At 34.8% G+C, this 18,748-nt stretch overlaps 1 protein-coding gene across 6 annotated transcripts in view; it reads right to left on the reverse strand.

The window, feature by feature from the left end:
• The window catches only part of LOC123534159 (autism susceptibility gene 2 protein-like), a 172,946-nt gene that overhangs the window by 45,713 nt on the left and 108,485 nt on the right, over positions 1-18,748 (reverse strand). Inside the window, exon 1 of one of the 6 annotated variants that reach the window (XM_053518969.1) lies at positions 7,874-7,900. The exons of the other annotated variants lie outside the window; for them this stretch is intronic. Within the exon in view, the coding sequence (XP_053374944.1) occupies positions 7,874-7,885 (12 nt within the window). The 5' untranslated portion in view covers positions 7,886-7,900. Of the gene's footprint in view, positions 1-7,873; positions 7,901-18,748 lie in introns of those variants that run through there. 6 annotated transcript variants of the gene reach the window in all.

Raw genomic sequence — 18,748 nt, forward strand, 5'->3', positions numbered from 1 at the left:
ACAAAGCAGTGATTCTGATGATGATATACCACTCAGTTCTGTCAGAGAAAAGCTTGTTGCAACACCTGCAAACAAAACAACCTTAGAATCCAGCTCTTCCCTAGGTAACCGTGGAAGAAAACGTATAAGAAATGAAAGCAACTGGAAGAGAAATATAGCAAAGAAATTAAGAAATAGTGGAAAGTCATACATATCAATGTCTGGAAAAAGTAAGCCAGCCCGTAACCTAAGGAAGGGTTGTGGTGATAGGTGTAATTCAAATGCCACAAAAACATACATGATGAAATGAGACAGAAGATATTTCATGAATTCTGGAAAACGGGTGATGTTGAGAGACAGAGGGATTATCTTTCATGCTGGGTAACTGTGGAAAACAAAAAGCGAAGAACAACAAATGCACGATCAGTTCGGAATATCACCAAGAAGTGGCATTTGAAAGCAGATGGGCAACTTGTACGTGTATGCAAGACATTTTTCCTGGATACTTTAGGCATTAGTCATACAGCAGTTGATACTGCATTGCGCAAAGGACCTAATAAAGAAAACCTTGCAAGTGGAATTTGTTCTCCTGACAAACGTGGTAAGCACACAAACAGAGTAAACAAAATCCGTCCAGAACAGCTTCTGCAAGTAAAAGAACATATTGACTCATTCCCAAAATAGAATCCATTATTGCCGTAAAGATTCTGAAAAATATTATCTAGAACCAGGGCTTAGTGTTCCTAGAATGTACAGTCTGTACTTGACCAAGTGTGAAAGCAGTAATGACAGTCCTGTTTCTATCTACACATACCGTTACATATTTGACAGACATTTCAATCTGGCTTTTCACAAACCAGTGAAAGATCGCTGCGATTTATGTGCAAGATACGAAAATGCTAGCGAGGAGGAGAAAAGCAACATGAATGATATGTTTAACAGACATGTGAAATGCAAAACATGGGCTAGGGAGATGAAGGCTGAAGACAAGGAGAAATGCCAAACTGATGAGGAACTAGCAGTTGCTTGTTTCGACTTGCAGCAGATACTTCTAACACCACACAGTAATGAGTCTGTCCTATACTACAGCCGTAAACTGTGTACATATAACCTGACAGTGTATGACATTGGTACAAGAAATGGCTTCTGCTTTCTTTGGAATGAGACACAGTCTGGTAGAGGACCAAATGAAATTTCATCATGTGTTTACCGCTACTTAAAGCTGAAGGCAAAACAAAGCAAAACTAAAGTCGTACTCTACTCAGACAACTGCAGCGGGCAGAACAGAAACCGCTACTTTTTGACAATGTTGTGTCATGCCAAAAAATACTTAAAATTCAAATCACTGCAGCATAAATTTCTTGAACGTGGACATACTCAAAATGAAAATGACTCGGTTCATGCTACCATTGAGCGTGCAAGCAGAGGAAAGTCCATCTACACAACTCCGCAATGGGCAGCTACAATTAGAATGGCACGCCAAAATCCAAGGCCTTACCAGGTCAAGGAACTAGATTCCAATGACTTTTTAGATTTTAAACTACTGTCTAAGTCAATAGTAAATCTAGATGTTGACACTAGAGGGCAGAAAATAAAATGGATGCAGATAAAGGTTGTGTCTTTTGAAAATGAAAATCCAGAGATTGTTAATATAACTTACAGTGATAAATCATCTGTAGAAGTGAACCTTAATGTTCGCAACATAAGCACAAGAGGATTATCAAGAACTCTAGACTTTAGTCTACCTCATCCTCAGCGGATGTACACTTTACCAGGAAACAACTTGCCAAAACTCACATCTGCTAAATAGGGTTGGATACCGGTTCCCGGTATCGGTACCGTACCGAATAATCACTTCGAAAAGTACCGGTATATACCGTTTCGTAAAGAACCGGTTCCGATTTCGGTATTTCCATAAAAGTAAATAAACAAAATAATTACCAAATCCGCGGCAAAAGAAAGCAGAAAATAAGCAAATAGTATTTGAAACACAGCAATAACGCGATCGATATTGTTTACTGTGACACCGCTCCGAGTAACATGGAGAGCTGGCCTTGCGAATAATTTCGTATGCTAAATATTATTATAAAAACATCTTTTCCTACCGTTTTAAACTAAGTAAATCATACTCAATTGCAAAATATACGACATTTTTTGCTGTTTGTCATATTCTATCAAAACAAATGAAAACAAAAATGATTTGAATAAAAAGTTACGAAACTAAGCTATAACCTACGTAAACAAGTCATCGGTTTTCGCGAACTAATAGAAATACGTTATTGTTGGTTGTTTCAAGCGTTTTGAGGGTTATTTTAGTAAGTGATGAATTTAACAGTTCTCGTCAGTGCTGAGCAAGCATTACCACAGCCAGTGAGTCCTAGATTTAAATTGCACAGTGAGCGACGTATCTACTCTGTTTCTTTTTATTTTGGAAAACTAGTTTGTAAGATATGTTTATTTTTTTTACTCTCTCATAGTTCTAGGACAACACCAAATTAACAGACTTAAAATGTTTATATATCAAAGCAAATTTTCCTGTATAACTACTTAAAAGGGTGTATTTAATACTAACCAAATCATTACTTATGTGATGTACTTCAAAGCTTGGTATCGGTATCGGTATCGTTAAAAATACCGTATCGTTTCGTTGGTATCGGTATCGGTATCGGACCGCTTCGTCCTTAACGATATCCAACCCTACTGCTAAATATAATGATCTAGTCCGTTTGTGCAGTTCAAATGTGATCCCACGAGTTCACCACAACTTTTTCTATTCACTTAGGCATGAAGATAACTGACATGGTGGACAAATGTCAGAACTTTTGAAAAAAAACTGTGCAGTTTTACTGCCATGTACACCAAAAATAGATTTTTATGTTTTGATATTGTACAGCCATAAGGTTTGAACAATTTCATAAAAATGCTGATAAAATTGTGTGTTTATAACAAAAATGCCTGACAAAATGTTTTGTTACTATCATTAAAACAAAGCATCAGAAAAGGAAGTATTAGTTTACTTCAATACATTTGAATCAGTGTTCCAAGGACATTTTTGAATTTTAGGAACGTTTGTAACATACGCATTACCTTGTTGAATGTAAATTTAATGTTTATTTCAAAGTTTTTATAAATGCACAGGAGCATAGAGAAATGCTGATACTTTTACTTCCAGTGTACTGGGGTATATGGCTGTTGTGAATTCTTTCCCTACTTTTTTATTTTGAGTTGTTTCCAATTAATAACAATTGTACTTTATTTACATGTATAAATGATTATTACTTACTCAAGAATTTGTAAAATATTTAATTATGAAAAAAAAAATCAGATAATTAAACACATACTGGTACATATACTTGTAAATAACACTCCTACTATTGTTCTACCTTATAGATATAATAAGTACAGTATAAATTATTTTATGCTTTGAATTATCATTTTCAGGACATTCTTAATGATAGGACAGTTCTTGTTTTAACTGCTTGCATTTGAAATCATAAATTAGCTTAAATTCAGAAATAAAGAAATTAAAGTTTACTTTCTTTTTTCTTGTTTTGTGTCTTTATGCTATGCAAGATAGGTTTATCTGTATTAAATTATTGACCTGCTATAGAAAAGTACAGTGCAAAATATGTCCATCTGCAGATGGACCTATTTTGCACTGAAAACCCTGGTACAAAATAAGTCCAAGTCACAAAAGTAATATTTCCATAAAAATTAAAAAATAATTGTGATTAGGAATGGAATCCATTCATATTTGTTAGTGATATTTCTTAATTTAAGTCAGTTTCATCTTTTTCTTAAGAAAAGAAACAGTTTTTTGCTTCTCCTGTAAAATTTTAAAAAATGCAGATGGACCCGTTTTGCGCCAAGCCATCGATATATTGAACATTAATCCAAAATGCATTGGAGTGCCATAGACAACTTTATCTGCAAAAACTTGCCTTGGTTTTACATATTCATACAATAATGAACATCTGAACACTGTCATTAATTATACAGCACTGTCTGATCTTTTATATTCCGTGCACCAAGTAACTCTTCTTGTGTACAGTTGTTGTTCAAAAAGTTCTAGCACACCTATAAACACCATTGGCAAAAACATTTCTCTTTCATATATCCTTCAATTGAGTGCACCAGTTTTACCATGAAGCAAACGTCAACAGCATTTCATCAGGTATCCAATATTTTCCATATTCTATAGAAAAACAAGGAGCTGTGTTCAATAAACATGTGATCCCCCAAGGTGGCATCCTTATCAATACAAAACAACCCAAGTCCAAAACGAAGTCAAGGTCAAACTGAGGTCAGGTGATGTTTGCAGATGAGAAATGGTCACAGGTTACATCTGTATTAGTATCAATTCATTCTTGTAAGCGGTACTGATGCTAGACGGTCCCATTTGGTTAACCAAGAGATGGCCCATATAAAGCAACCAAAGTCCAAAATGAGGTCAAGGTCAATGTCAAACTGAGGTCAGATGATGTCTGAAGATTAGGAATGGTCACAGGTTACATCAGGATTAGTATCAAGCCATTCTAGTAAGGGGTATTGATGCTCGACGAAACAGTCCCATTTGGTTAACGTTGTACGGACAGACGAACGAACAGACAGGACAATCACTATATGCCTCCCGCATCAGTAGATGCCAGGGGCATAAAAATGTAAATTATTTTTTCTCGATTTAAATTTTCTCATTTACTATCAGTTCTTGAAATCCATGTAACACATATATCACCATGCAGCAGCATTTCTCATTAAAATCCATTACATATAAGTGGGTAATCAGATAATTTCTAAAACAGTCAATTGTATCTCCATTATTTTCATTTCCTTCTCTGCTGGAGCATAATCAGAATACATATCAGTCACATACTGTTAGATATGAAAACAAATTTAGCACTATAAACATAACTACATATTTTTGAACTCTGACCATTCAGGTTCAAACTAAAGTGTGATGTGAACCTTTGGATGATAGACTATAGTGTTTTTGATACAAACTATATAGTGACTGCTGACAAATTTAGCTCCTGAAAAAAATCACACATCTCAGACATGGAAAAAAAAATCTCTAGGGGCCATGACACTAAACCATCAGGCTCTTTGATGATAAATGAGCTCTATATAGTGTGCCAGCGATTATGACATCACCATACCAAAAGAGAGGAGTAATATGACTATGTTATCTATCAAATATTCCGATGTCATAGACACTGATATCCCTATGGAAATACTGCCAACAGATTTATATCTTGATTGAAAAAAAAAGCACTGAATGAAACTTGGAATGAAATGAGTAAAAGAGAGTTTTCATGTGCTTTAGATTCTATGGTTTCAACTGATCACATCAACAGAACCGAAAATTAAAAAGCGTCAAAAGTGGTCAAATCAATCAGTAAAATCATGAAATTTCATTAGTCTGTTTGTGACATTCGTAACAGTAAAAAATGTCACAATTTTTATTTCCAATTAACATAAGCAGCCAAGACTAAATGGCTATCCAGGTTATGAAAATAATACTTATAATGTGCTATAAGGACAGAGTTAATATATTCCAAAAATTTGCATATAAAGAAGTATCCATAATAATAACCAGGTGGTGATAATATATTCCCTCACGTAAATTATCATTTCCAGAAATTAATTAGGGAAAAAACAGCTTACCAGTTATTCTTCGCTATTAATTTCCTTCGTATTATATAAAAGATATAATTCCAACATCAAGTTTTGTACGTAGTAATATAATCACACAATAAAATTCCAATCTTTGCCGTATATTTAACAATGAATTACATCATAAATAACAACGAATTTATCCAGCAACTCTATAACTTTACATTACTAGTATATAAAACACTCCCTTGCACAAAATTGCCACTGTTTTTTTCTATATAAACTCTGTATAAACAACTTGGCAAGCGAAGAATGCAAGCTGCATACAAATCTGGCCGAATACGTCACATAACAGCCGTATAATCCCGCTAATCCTTTGACTTCCACCGACTAATACCAGCAAATCTTTTGAGGGAGTATCATTATTGCCGATACTTCTGTTAAGATGTGTGGAGCGACTAGTCTAAACTAAATCATACACACAAATTACTGGCAGCCAGAGATGGTTAGCTGATTCGGCTGCAAATTTCGTTGTTGTTATTTTTTTCTCCTTCTCCCCGCCAAGCATGGAATTTCTATCATCATTAGCGAGTTTAGACTGTGTCACAAAAAATTGGTATTTATGTCAGCCAGACTGAACATCAACCTATTACCAGTCTACCATCATCTGGTAAACCAATAAAATAAATTCTACAATATACCACTCATAAATAATAAAAGTAAATTACAGAAAAAAAAGTCCTCCGCAAAATCTTGATTGGTTAAGTGGCTTTAATGTGCAATGATGTAATTTTCATTTCTGAACTTCTTAGCATCAAAGTACTTGTTTTGTTTTTGGCAAAAAACTTCATGCAATTAATCAATGCAGTTAAAAAGTAACAGCTGAATTTTGTAACAACTGAGAAATAAATCATTACCTACACAATCACAAGCCTTTTGAAGAAGTTTTTATATTTGTAAAAAGAAGTTATCTGTCAATCAATTTGTTTTTGCTGAGCAAACACAATAAATTATTGCAGGTCATATAGCAACTTTCAGCTTATTTAAATAAATATACCCCCAGAAGGCCCTCGACGCATTAATTCCGACACACTACAGACAGGGACCTGGGTACAGTCACCGACATTTCATATGTCAGCTAGCTGTATGGCTTCCTCACAATGAAGCAAGATTTCAGAACCAAATTGGTGACATACAAAAAATTCCAAGTCAGCGGCCTTTACACTGTCAGTAAATCATGAACATGATATTTGTAAGAAGCTCAAATTAAACATTTAAATCAACACCACCATTTCTTCCTACAGTCATCAAATCCTCCTTGAAACCAAATATAAAACACCCACACAAACAAAATCCACAACAGTTTTTCAACACTATCACAAGACTGATTGCTCAGTCCATCAAGGGGCTCTGCCTTGGTGAAACAGCTTCGGCAACGTTCAATGTAGTTTCACTGTCAAGCATGATGATTCGTGATTTCTGAGTCTGAAACCGAGCCCAATTAATCGTTGTAAATCCTGCCAAGTCATGTTGATTTCTTCAGACATAATGAGAATTATTTATTTAGAAGCACACCGCTTACGATCACAGAAAAAACATTTCGTATGTCACTATGTTCCAAACACATCCACAATCACAAACATAAACATCGCTCATTATTTGTCCGTCTCCCTCGGCACTGTTCAAACATATTGTTAATGCCCAACTAATTAGAACAATAGGTAACACTTGCAAAAAATTATGGCATTAACAATCCGATATTTTCATACAGTAACTACCTAATGACTTCTCCCTTCTAACTCAATCAACTAAAAACTGCTCCTGCTAATTCTTACCATGCATTTCTGACGACAAGGATAATGCCTTTCCCTGATTTTTGATAGCTTTCGTCTCTTGTTGGCAAAACGTTGGCACAAAAATAACTAACACTACTTCAGTCAATTCTTTGAATGTGTTTTACAATAAGATATGGCAAAAACGTCAGTAATAACGTGTCTCGGATATCCTTTGCATTCCGATATGCTTCACACATTCAGTTTTTCTATGTATCCTTGATAATTTCTCCACCATGTTTTGTATGCAACATTGGATAGCTATTAAGCATAATTCTGTATATCAAATGACGAATACTACCCAAATAAAACACGGTGATATCTCTGTCTGCAACTTTTTTTGGTCGCTTTTTTCTTTGGATACGTTTTGTATATTCATCTAAGTTACGTTATATAGTATGATATGTCATATACATACAGCAATTAAGTTAAAAAAAATATTAACGTACCTTGATTTTCATCTGTTACATAAAGGTAAAAATCCTGCTCAAACTTTTATGATAATTTAGAAAATTTATACATGGTTTTATATCATTTATCGTCAGCATTCCTTATGAATCTGATGTTCTGATTAAAACGGATACTCACTTTCAACTTGCCACTTTTTCACATGGAAATTCATTTTCAATGAATGCCGTATCAGAAGCTGTATATTTTATCAGGTTCAAATTCGGATAACCCCTTGACATACCAAGATATCATACATGACGTTATCATAGCCTGTCAGCCTTCTCAAACTCTTTACTTATGTATCAAGATAATGCTTTAAAAAATTTCAAGTACTAAATTTTTTATCACCAGCTTCTCCCCTCCACAGGAAAAATAATCTCTGAACTTTTAATCTAAACCACTTTACAAATAATCTCTAAGCCTCATTGTCACAGATTGACTGGATAAGAGGGTAACTTTGGCCTTTTTTGCTACTGAAAATAAACATATGATTACAGCCTTGTATCTAGACTGTTGATTGAAGACAGAAAAATCGGTGATACCCAGCCTAATCCTGCCGATAGCACAGACTGTAACAACACGGCTTATCACAAACACCTAATCATTCAGATAAGTATGACTTGGCAATCTTGCTTTACAGTTAATGTGAAATTATTATTTACAACAGCCTCCCAAAATATTTATGAGAGGTTCCCAAGTTCACATCTACATAATGTAAATGTTTATCACATTGCTATTTCAAAAGCAACAAAAACTTCCCAAGGCCTAGTTTGGAAGTTGTCAATAACTGGTTGAGAAATAACTTCCAGTCGAGACTTTTAAAGAAATCTCTTTAAAAACCCTTTCAATCTGTCTTTTTTTTTCATCTAAAGTTGTAATCCACTTAAGAATACGTTAATTAAACTTCACACCTAACAACAAAATAATCTGGTCTCGCTGCGATTAACATTTCATTGAACAATCCGCTAAAAACACTTACGGACATGCAAAGACTGTTTACTATACCATTAAGCATTATTTAATACAAAAAAAAAAAGATCAGCTTATATCATGGTAAAAATTAAATGTTCCATCCCACCCACAAACAAGACACCTGCCACAATTTCTCCCCTTTATAAAATCACATCAGAGATATCATTATCCAGGTACAAAGATATCAAAATGTAAAAATTAAAACAGTTGCCAAAATACTGAGATACATTAAAACTTCTTAACATAAACTTTTTTCCTCTTAAATACCCCAAAAAATACCGCAGGTATGAATACATTATAACATGACCTGTCACTATCTTAAAGGTTAACTAAGCCCAAATTTCTACCAAATCTAAAATCAGAAAATATAACCAATTTGTATGACGTATGTTGTTTATGTAAACATAAAATTAATGTTTATTTGTATTAAAAGAACTACTCATTCAGTTTAAAATAGTATATACCTGTATTATCTAAGCTTATAAACACAATACAAATGTGTAAGACCACTAAAAAAAAAAGAAGTTTTTTTTAACAGACTGGTGGACTGTTATACATACGCAATTAATTATTATATTTAGTATATTTCATCCATTTGATGAGCCTTTTATATATTTGAAGTAAATATCTAACTACCAAATTTTTTAGTGAAAGAATGGAGCATTGGATACCTTTAAATGAATAATGCTCCCCAAGAACTGCTTTGTCCCCTTGCCGGACTAGGTTAGGGTTTTTAAGTTAAAGCCATACTTTGGGGACAGGGTCTTTTTTTTTTCCAGTGACCTTTACCTTTGTGGTACAGATACGACTCTGGAACACAACATAAATTCTTGTCATGTTTAACCACCAGCATGCTTAATTTCTAAAACAGACTGGTCCATTGTTAATAGAAACATTCCCCAGTCTAAAATTGACCTTTGATCAAGCACACAAGTTGCAGAATGTACAGACAAGCTATTTGTCACTCAATCAGTTGAAAAAGTAACGAAACATCAAAATTACAAACAACAAAAAGAATGAGAAAAAAACATACAAATGCTACAATCCATCAGAAAATTCCCAAGTGTTGATTCCCCATACAAAATCACTTGTCTAGTGATGCACAATTCAATTAAACATGCAGTAACAATCCATTTGAGTCACACATTTTCGAGAATTTGTTTTCACTTGTTTCTCATACATCAAAATCACTTTTAATAAATCATTCAAAATAAACCAACATTAATCCATTATTCGCACATTTGAGCACCTTGTTTTTATCAATTCGCTAATTTTCGAAAATTACTTTTCACAAAATATTTATTTCGTTAACAGATCCCTATAAACAGGATTCTTCACACCTTTTACTCTTTTGAACATTTAAAATAAATCCAACAACAGGAGACGCATCAAAAGACAAACAATTACTTACGCGGAAATCCCTTTAATTCCACAGGAGTTCATAATTAAATTCCGCTTCATCATTGCTAGACACAGTAAAAAACTTTATTTTATATTCTAGCATGATCATTAAAAACTTCAAACCTCATAAATACGTAACGATTTTATGAAGGAACTAAAGAATTAAGCATGCATTACAAAATAACCCGCGTAATTATATATCGTAATGTCTATAACGAGCCACAATTGCCCAACATGTCACATTAAAATTTTATCCGTTTTAAAATAATCCAATTACAGTGATTGTGAAAATACACAGGTTTCTGTATCCAAGTAACAATATCATTTAACACGTAAAACGATTTTACACGATATAAAACACTCACATTCTGAAAATTTAAAGGCTCGTACAAGGTTTGATGGTACTCTGATTATCATCTTAGTTTTCAAGTATAGGCGTTATTAGGCATGTGAGTCCCTATTATCTATATTTGCCTGGTTAAAGGCCACTTTGAAGATACTTCAAATGGGCCTAGCTCTACTTCAATATCGTATCATGAGGTATCAGCAGGCACTCAAAATTCTCCGGCTACTTAAATGCATCCTAGATAGACGGGTAAACAAGATCCGAGTGAAAACTGATAAAAACCGAGAACTGAAGTTAAAAAACAGTGGCAAATCGCAGTGAAATCCTCCTGGGGAGGTTTTAGTGGCAAATTACTCAGTCGCTTACAGAAAATAATAATAATATAAATCTTCACTTAAGGAAATTAAAAACATGCAGATTGCATTCTGCAGTCATTTCCTTGCCAACATAAAAATGTCTTTAATTCTCAGAGATTAATTTTTTGTTCTTTTCCGCTTCTTTTTTTTTTCATTAATTCCCCCGCCCCCCAAACTGTATTTAGCCACAAACTACTTCCTGCCGAATGTTAGTTGTTAATATTCATTATCAAATTCCTCCTGACTTCATCTGTTATTGAACTAAAAGTTAAGGAATTTTGAAGAATCAATGTTTTTAATGTAAGTTAGAAAGAAGATACAAATAATCCCAACACTAAATTCAAGTCATGGAAGCAGTTGCAGTATTTAGGGACAAAGGGAAATTCAAATCATGGAAGCAGTTGAAGTATTTAGGGACAAAGGGAAATTCAAATCATGGAAGCATTTGAAGTATTTAGGGACAAAGGGAAATTCAAATCATGGAAGCAGTTGAAGTATTTAGGGACAAAGGGAAATTCAAATCATGGAAGCAGTTGAAGTATTTAGGGACAAAGGGAAATTCAAATCATGGAAGCAGTTGAAGTATTTAGGGACAAAGGGAAATTCAAATCATGGAAGCAGTTGAAGTATTTAGGGACAAAGGGAAATTCAAATCATGGAAGCAGCTAAGTATTTAGGGACAAAGGGAATTTCAAATCATGGAAGCAGTTGCAGTATTAGGACAAAACGAATTTCAAATCAGAGAAGCAATTGAAGCATTTGTTAAAGGAACAAAGGGAAATTAAAATCATGGAAGCATTCTATGTATTATGGGGCAGAGGGAAATTCATATCATGGAAGCAGGAAATTGAAGACATGGAGAGCTGACGTATTTAGGGGCAGAGGGAAATTCAATTCCTGGAAAAGTTGAAGTATTTAAGGACAAAGAAAAAAGTGAAATACAAGTGGTTCTATTACTTAAGACAAAAAATGACACAGAAAATAATTTGTACTTATGTTCATGTATACTATTATCATAAGAGGATTTTTTATAATTGTTGAGTAAATATAATGCAGTAATTTGCTTGAAACCACTCATACCAGCATCAGTGCTCGCTCATTCCAGGATTAATGCTCGCTCATACCAGCATCAATGCTCGCTCGTTCCAGTATCAATGCTCGCTCACTCCAGCATCAATGCTAGCGCTCACTTATTCCAGGATCAATGCTCGCTCATTCCAGCACTAATGCTCACTCACTCCAGCATCAATGCCTGCTCATTCCAGCATCAATGCTCGCTTATTCCAGCATCAATGCTCCCTCATTCCTGCATCAATGCTCGCTCATTCCAGCGTCAATGCTCGCTGACTCCAGCATCAATGCTCTCTCATTCCAGCATCAATGCTCGCTCACTCGAGCATCAATGCTCGCTCATTCCAGCATCAATGCTCGCTTATTCCTGCATCAATGCTTGCTCATTCCTGCATCAATGCTCGCTCTGTCCAGCATCAATGCTCACTCATTCCAGCATCAATGCCTGCTCATTCCAGCATCAATGCTCGCTTATTCCAGCATCAATGCTCCCTCAGTCCAGCATCAATGCTCGCTCATTCCTGCATCAATGCTCGCTCATTCCAGCATCAATGCTCTCTCATTCCAGCATCAATGCATGCTCACTTGAGCATCAATGCTAGCTCATTCCAGCATCAATTCTCGTCATTCCTGCATCAATGCCTATTGGGGCAAATTTTCTGTGTTTGAATCATTCAACAGCCTTGGATAAATCAAGCATAATTTCCTAATCCCCTTGCAATTATGAGCAACTGGTGTGTTTCTGTATACATTTTTTTCTGTGCTTTGTTATGTAAGGTATTCCTGCATAATAACCACATGCAAATGTTCGTCATGCTTTCTGCAATGTGAGAATTTTTTGCTTGATAACTATATATTATAATTCTGTTGGTATATAATAGCATATATTATGTATCTAAATGGTCCTACACTTATTATATGACTCTAAGTAACCTTTCTTTTATTATGGTTTGTTTAAAACCTTTAGACTAAGCTATTAAGTCCAACCATGCCTTTAATTTTATGTCATTACATGAAATAAATATACATTGTATATTTGCCTATAACATTAGAAGTGTAGCATAAGGCATAATAACCTTTCCAAGCTTCATTGTCAGAAGTTAAATACGAGGCATAAACACTATAAATTCAAATTGAGCTATTTGTATCACATACTTCTATCACTGAAAATGGACGTATCACGCATTCTAGCACTCACGGACATTATCTTCCCGTAGGAGCCCTACATAATATTGTATGTACAATTTTTGAAATCGCTATCTCTGTAATGATACCAATTGTTCCTCTCACTCTGAAGGACTGGGGTGAATTTATTGAAATTTATTCATAGAATATCAGTCATTCCCATTTAGAGGCATTCTCCTTTCTGTCTGTCATTAGTTAACAATGCCACATCTGACTGGTCAATATTCTATTGTGTTCAACAATGCACACACAAAAATGCATAAAAATGAAAGCTGAGTGAGACACTGAAACAGAATGCCCATCTCATATTTTAAAATCATACCTAAATTTTGGGTGCGCATTCTACATGGGTGCGCATTATACACCGGTATCTACAGCATCTGTGCCTTTAACTGAAAGCAGCCATTATTTCTGTCCCCCAATGCATGCTAAATTAATGGTTGTAACAAAGACAAAGGGTATGAAGCAATGGAAATAAGCTTATAATGATAATCACTGACCTTTAACTGACTAAAAATCCTACAGGAAAATCATAAGGAAAAACTTTTTTAGAGCCAAAATGACATAAATTTTGTACAATGTGTCCATTGTCTACAAACTCTGTTTATTTCTTTATAACCTTTTAAATTATATTAGCTTAAATTCCTTGTGAAGAAATGTCAGAATATTTCAACGAATCAGCAGGAATTTCCTTTAGAACTCAAAATACTGCCTTCCTATTGGACGATTTCAAAATTAATTCAAAATCAACCATTCAAATGCCATTATTTTTTGACTGGTCTCCAAACACAAAGTTTTGTAACCTTGAACTATATACTGGTATCTTATGAGGTCAGTTTTACCATGAACATATTGCAGTTTGAACAATGCCCTGAGAAGTAGAGATCTGGTGCTCCGTTGCACAACTGCACCCATTTCAGGAGACATTCTACTTTAAAACAAATAACAAGACATTAGTCAACATCTAACAATAAATTGTATTACTGCATTTTTGTTTCTGTCTTATTTCCGTCTCAGTACTTCCAAATTTGGAAAGTATGTGTGGAAAAAAAATGGACCTTAAATTAATAAACACAAAACAAAACATTGCAATTATTAACAAAGCAAACAAAACATATTAATGGTTGATTATGTTAGAAGAGAAATAGATCACAGGCTCTGTATATAACACAATTTTCCAGCAAATTCAGCTTGGTACAACGTTATAAAGGAAACGTTTTCTAGCTTTTTACTTGAAATCTGTAACGTTAGAAATCTTGAATCTTCTATCTGACTCACTTCTTCATTTGCTTAATCTGTCAAAAAAGCAGTACTGGATTTATAGAAGATATATTTTTTATGTCTCGCTCGTCCTGGTTCCGAAGCTTCAATTCTCTTACTTCAGCAGCCTTATTTCATTAAAAATTTGACAAATTTTTATTCGTGGCTTTCTAATATAGTTAAATTCTTAACAGTTTGCGATCCGCAGGATTCAAGTTCACGTTATAAATTAATTATAATAGGTAGCTAGAGAGAATAAAACAATACGCCGCCACAATACTCATTAAGTCTAGTCCATAGTCTAAGTCCATATAAAACAGAATTACAATTATTGTTTTCTTCTGTTTTTTCATTAAAGGGGCATGCATGCTATCAAAGCGACATTTTCTTACTACGTTTCGATTCACACCAATACATTCTTCAACCCTATCGGAATAAATACACAAGGTAATTGTAACTCAAGCTAGCGAATATCATGCCAATCTTTCCACATTATAATTAAATTGCAATTAAATCTATCATACTTTAAAAGATCAAGGATATGCTTATGATGAAGAAAAATTAGTTGTGATTTTTTTCTTTCAGTAGAATTATCATATTCATTTGAATATGAGAAATATCTCATAATAAACTCAATTGTAAAAACTTCAGAGATTTGATTAAAGTTAAATTCATGAATAACTTTTGCGTATATTTAGTGAGGTAAAAAATGAAAAGCTCTTCAATCTGCGTTAGCGATAAAGATGCAAAGATGATGTGCAATTAACAAAGAGTTATGTGAAAATGATTTTTTTGTAAGCATTAATGTCTACACAAAACCTATGAATATAACTCATTCCATAGACTGTAAAAAAATATCTAAAAGCCTAAAACCAATCCAATCCTTGTTGATTCTGCCTTTGCGACCAATGTAGATCATGATCAACCTGCACATCCATGCAGTCTGATCATGATCTGCACTTTTTGCTACTCAGTCAGTACCTTTTTGGTAAACACGGTCCTTTTAACAGTTTATGGTACTGTCCAAATTGAAAAATGTGCATGCTGATCATGATCTACACTGGTCGCAAGTAAAGGCAGGTTCAATGGTGTCCAGCATGAGAATTAAGGGTTAAAAGAATCCGGTGCGTTGACCTTGCAGTATGTTCAAGAATTTGCACCAGAACAATCTTTCAATCAAATTCTAAAAATAATTTTCGAAGCATTATGGTCCAATAAAAAATGTTTACAATAGGCATCTGACGCCCAGAACAATAATTATATAAATAGCTCACCTTTGATTTTTATAATGGGCAACATTATTCAGTTACTTCCCCTGATTATGTCCAAGATGTAGATTGGTCCTTCCTTGGTTTTTATCGTTGACTTCTTTGTAATTTTCAAAAGCAATATCTGTACTCAATTTCACTGGATTGGAAAATGATTAAGGACAGGTTTTCTTTTAGTGGCCCTCTGTTAAATTTAGGTTGGATTAATCATTTTATTTAGAAACCTACTCATAAAAAGCATATTAATTTTGACCAACCGCAATATCTTGGATAAAGGTTATAACGAAAAAGTCAGAGGAATCCAACTGAAAGGGACCAATATAATATTTGGTTATCCTTGCGCTTTATCATACAACAATTCAAGGGAAGTAACAAGCTAATGTTCCTCTACTAATTTGGCATATTTTGTAAGATCAGGGTAAAGTATCTTTTTTAATTACCTGAAGCAATTATAACCACTTTGACACCTGCCTTCTTGAATTTCTGGCATTCCTTCAGCTAGGTCTATTAAATCATTTTAAGATTGGAAACTACTCTCGGGTGATTGACAATCTCTTAATTTGATAGCTAAAATTTCAGGACCCCTCTGCGTTGACTTATTAAATGTGCCACTTATACTCTATTTTGAGGTATTAATAAGCTATTTTTTGTCCAACTGTGCCAAAAAAGATTTATGCAGAAGTGGAATTTGACACTTACGACTGTCTAGTAACAATATCACTTAAAGACAAAATCAAACAGACCATTATACCTACCTGGTCAAAGAACACTGATTACATTCCTTGAGAAAGACATGTGTAGAAAACAATCAAAATTGCCAATTAGATTTATTACAAGAAATAGTCACATTTTTGCTTTTTAAAGCAACTGTTATTTCAAACTTGTCTGTTATAATCTTCAACAGTGGTTTTTTTTCTTGGGTTTTAAATTTCTCACGAATACAAGCCATGCTTAAGGTGACTTTTTAGCTTTAATGGATGATCAGAGGACTGCAGGGACTCGATCCTCTGGCCATTCTGTCAGCTGGCACCAGAGGGCACCTGAGTCCTGGGTAGAACATGTGACTATTCTTCTGCAAGCCAGCTTAGGATAGCTTTATAACCATTATATAGGGCAGCTATAATTTCACAGCACTGACCAAAACCAAATCACTTGAAAAATGAAGGAAGGTATTGAATATCAGAATGTCAAAATGTGCACATAACAATGTCAAAATACAGAAATTTACAATCAATAAAAATAAGCCTTGCACCGACAACTTTCCATTCTCCCGCTAAGAAGTGCACATACATGCATACACTCTTGATACATGCATATGCTCCTGATTTTATCATCGGAGATCAGTGTACATTGCCGTCAAAAACAATTACCTCCTAACTGAAACACATGTCGAGGGAAACAATCGGAGATCCCTATCGTACTCTGGGGAGCTACCCGACCACATGCTCAATTTGCTATCACCCATATCGCCTATGCTCGCCCATTTTTCTTATCAATCATTAATGATACAGACATGTTTCATATCCTCATTACAATAAAGAAAACAATTCCCTTGCCATACATCGGAGCATGAAAAACACATCTGCAATATTAATGACAGTTGTACATAAAAATGCCATTTTCTACAACAAAGGCCTAAACCATGCATATTCATATCGCACTAAAAACAATTTTCCAAAAGATGAGAGAAATGCTTGAAAAGACCCATCAATGATGCATGTATGTTTTCAGTTCAAATCATTTTGTCACTTTGTTAGTGATTTTTAACATAATATCAAATGACATATAGACACTTTGTTTTATTTATGTGTTAATTTGGCAACATTCTTAAAAGTTTTCCTATATAAAACTGTGGTTGATTTGGCATTAAGGTAATTTGGATCCAGTCATCAATGGGAACTATTACCCACTAGCATAAATAAGTCATCTGAGCACATATATCACAGATCGAAATGACAGGGCAACAGAGTGGTGTAAGCTGACAGGGTGACTGAGGTGATCGTAACAGGGTGACAGAGATGTGGTAGATGACAGAGTGATAGAGGTGATAGATTACAGGGTGATAGAGATGTGGTAGATGACAAAGTGATAGAGGTGATAGATTACAGGGTGATAGAGATGTGATAGATGACAGGGCGATAGAGGTGAAAGATTACAGGGTGATAGAGATGTGGTAGATGACAGAGTGATAGAGCTGATAGATTACATGGTGATAGAGATGTGGTAGATGACAGGGTGATAGAGGTGAAAGATTACAGGGTGATAGAGATATGATAGATGACAAAGTGATAGAGGTGATAGATTACAGGGTGATAGAGATGTGGTAGATGACAGGGCGATAGAGGTGATAGATTACAGGGTGATAGAGATGTGATAGATGACAAAGTGATAGAGGTGATAGATTACAGGGTGATAGAGATGTGGTAGATGACAGGGCGACAGAGGTGATAGATTACAGGGTGATAGAGATGTGATAGATGACAAAGTGATAGAGGTGATAGATTACAGGGTGATAGAGATGTGGTAGATGACAGGGCGAAAGAGGTGAAAGATTCCAGGGTGATAGAGATATGATAGATGACAAAAGTTATAGAGGTGATCATGACAGGGTGACAGAGATGTGATAGATGACAGAGTGATAGAGGTGATAGATTACAGGGTGATAGAGATGTGGTAGATGACAGAGTGATAGAGACATTATAGATGAGAGGGCCATACAGAGGTGATATGTGTGAAAGATGAAAAGAGGTTACAACTTTTGTTTTGTTTTATTTCACATCCAAAGTATACTTCTTTCCCGCCAAAAGACAAGCAAGACTCCCTAGTCAAGCGGGCAGTATTTCTGGCCGAGCAGGCAGTTTTTCTGGTTAGGCAGGCACTTGATAGCAGCTGTCTGTAACATTTCACACGCCAGCTGTCTCAAGCAAGACACTAAAAACACTAAAACCCATATCCAGGATGGGCCAGCCACTGGTCAACCCGCAATATGTATAATCATATATATAATACACTTAA

The sequence above is a fragment of the Mercenaria mercenaria genome, chromosome 12 (genome assembly GCF_021730395.1).
Source record: "Mercenaria mercenaria strain notata chromosome 12, MADL_Memer_1, whole genome shotgun sequence".
Classification (NCBI taxonomy): domain Eukaryota; kingdom Metazoa; phylum Mollusca; class Bivalvia; order Venerida; family Veneridae; genus Mercenaria; species Mercenaria mercenaria.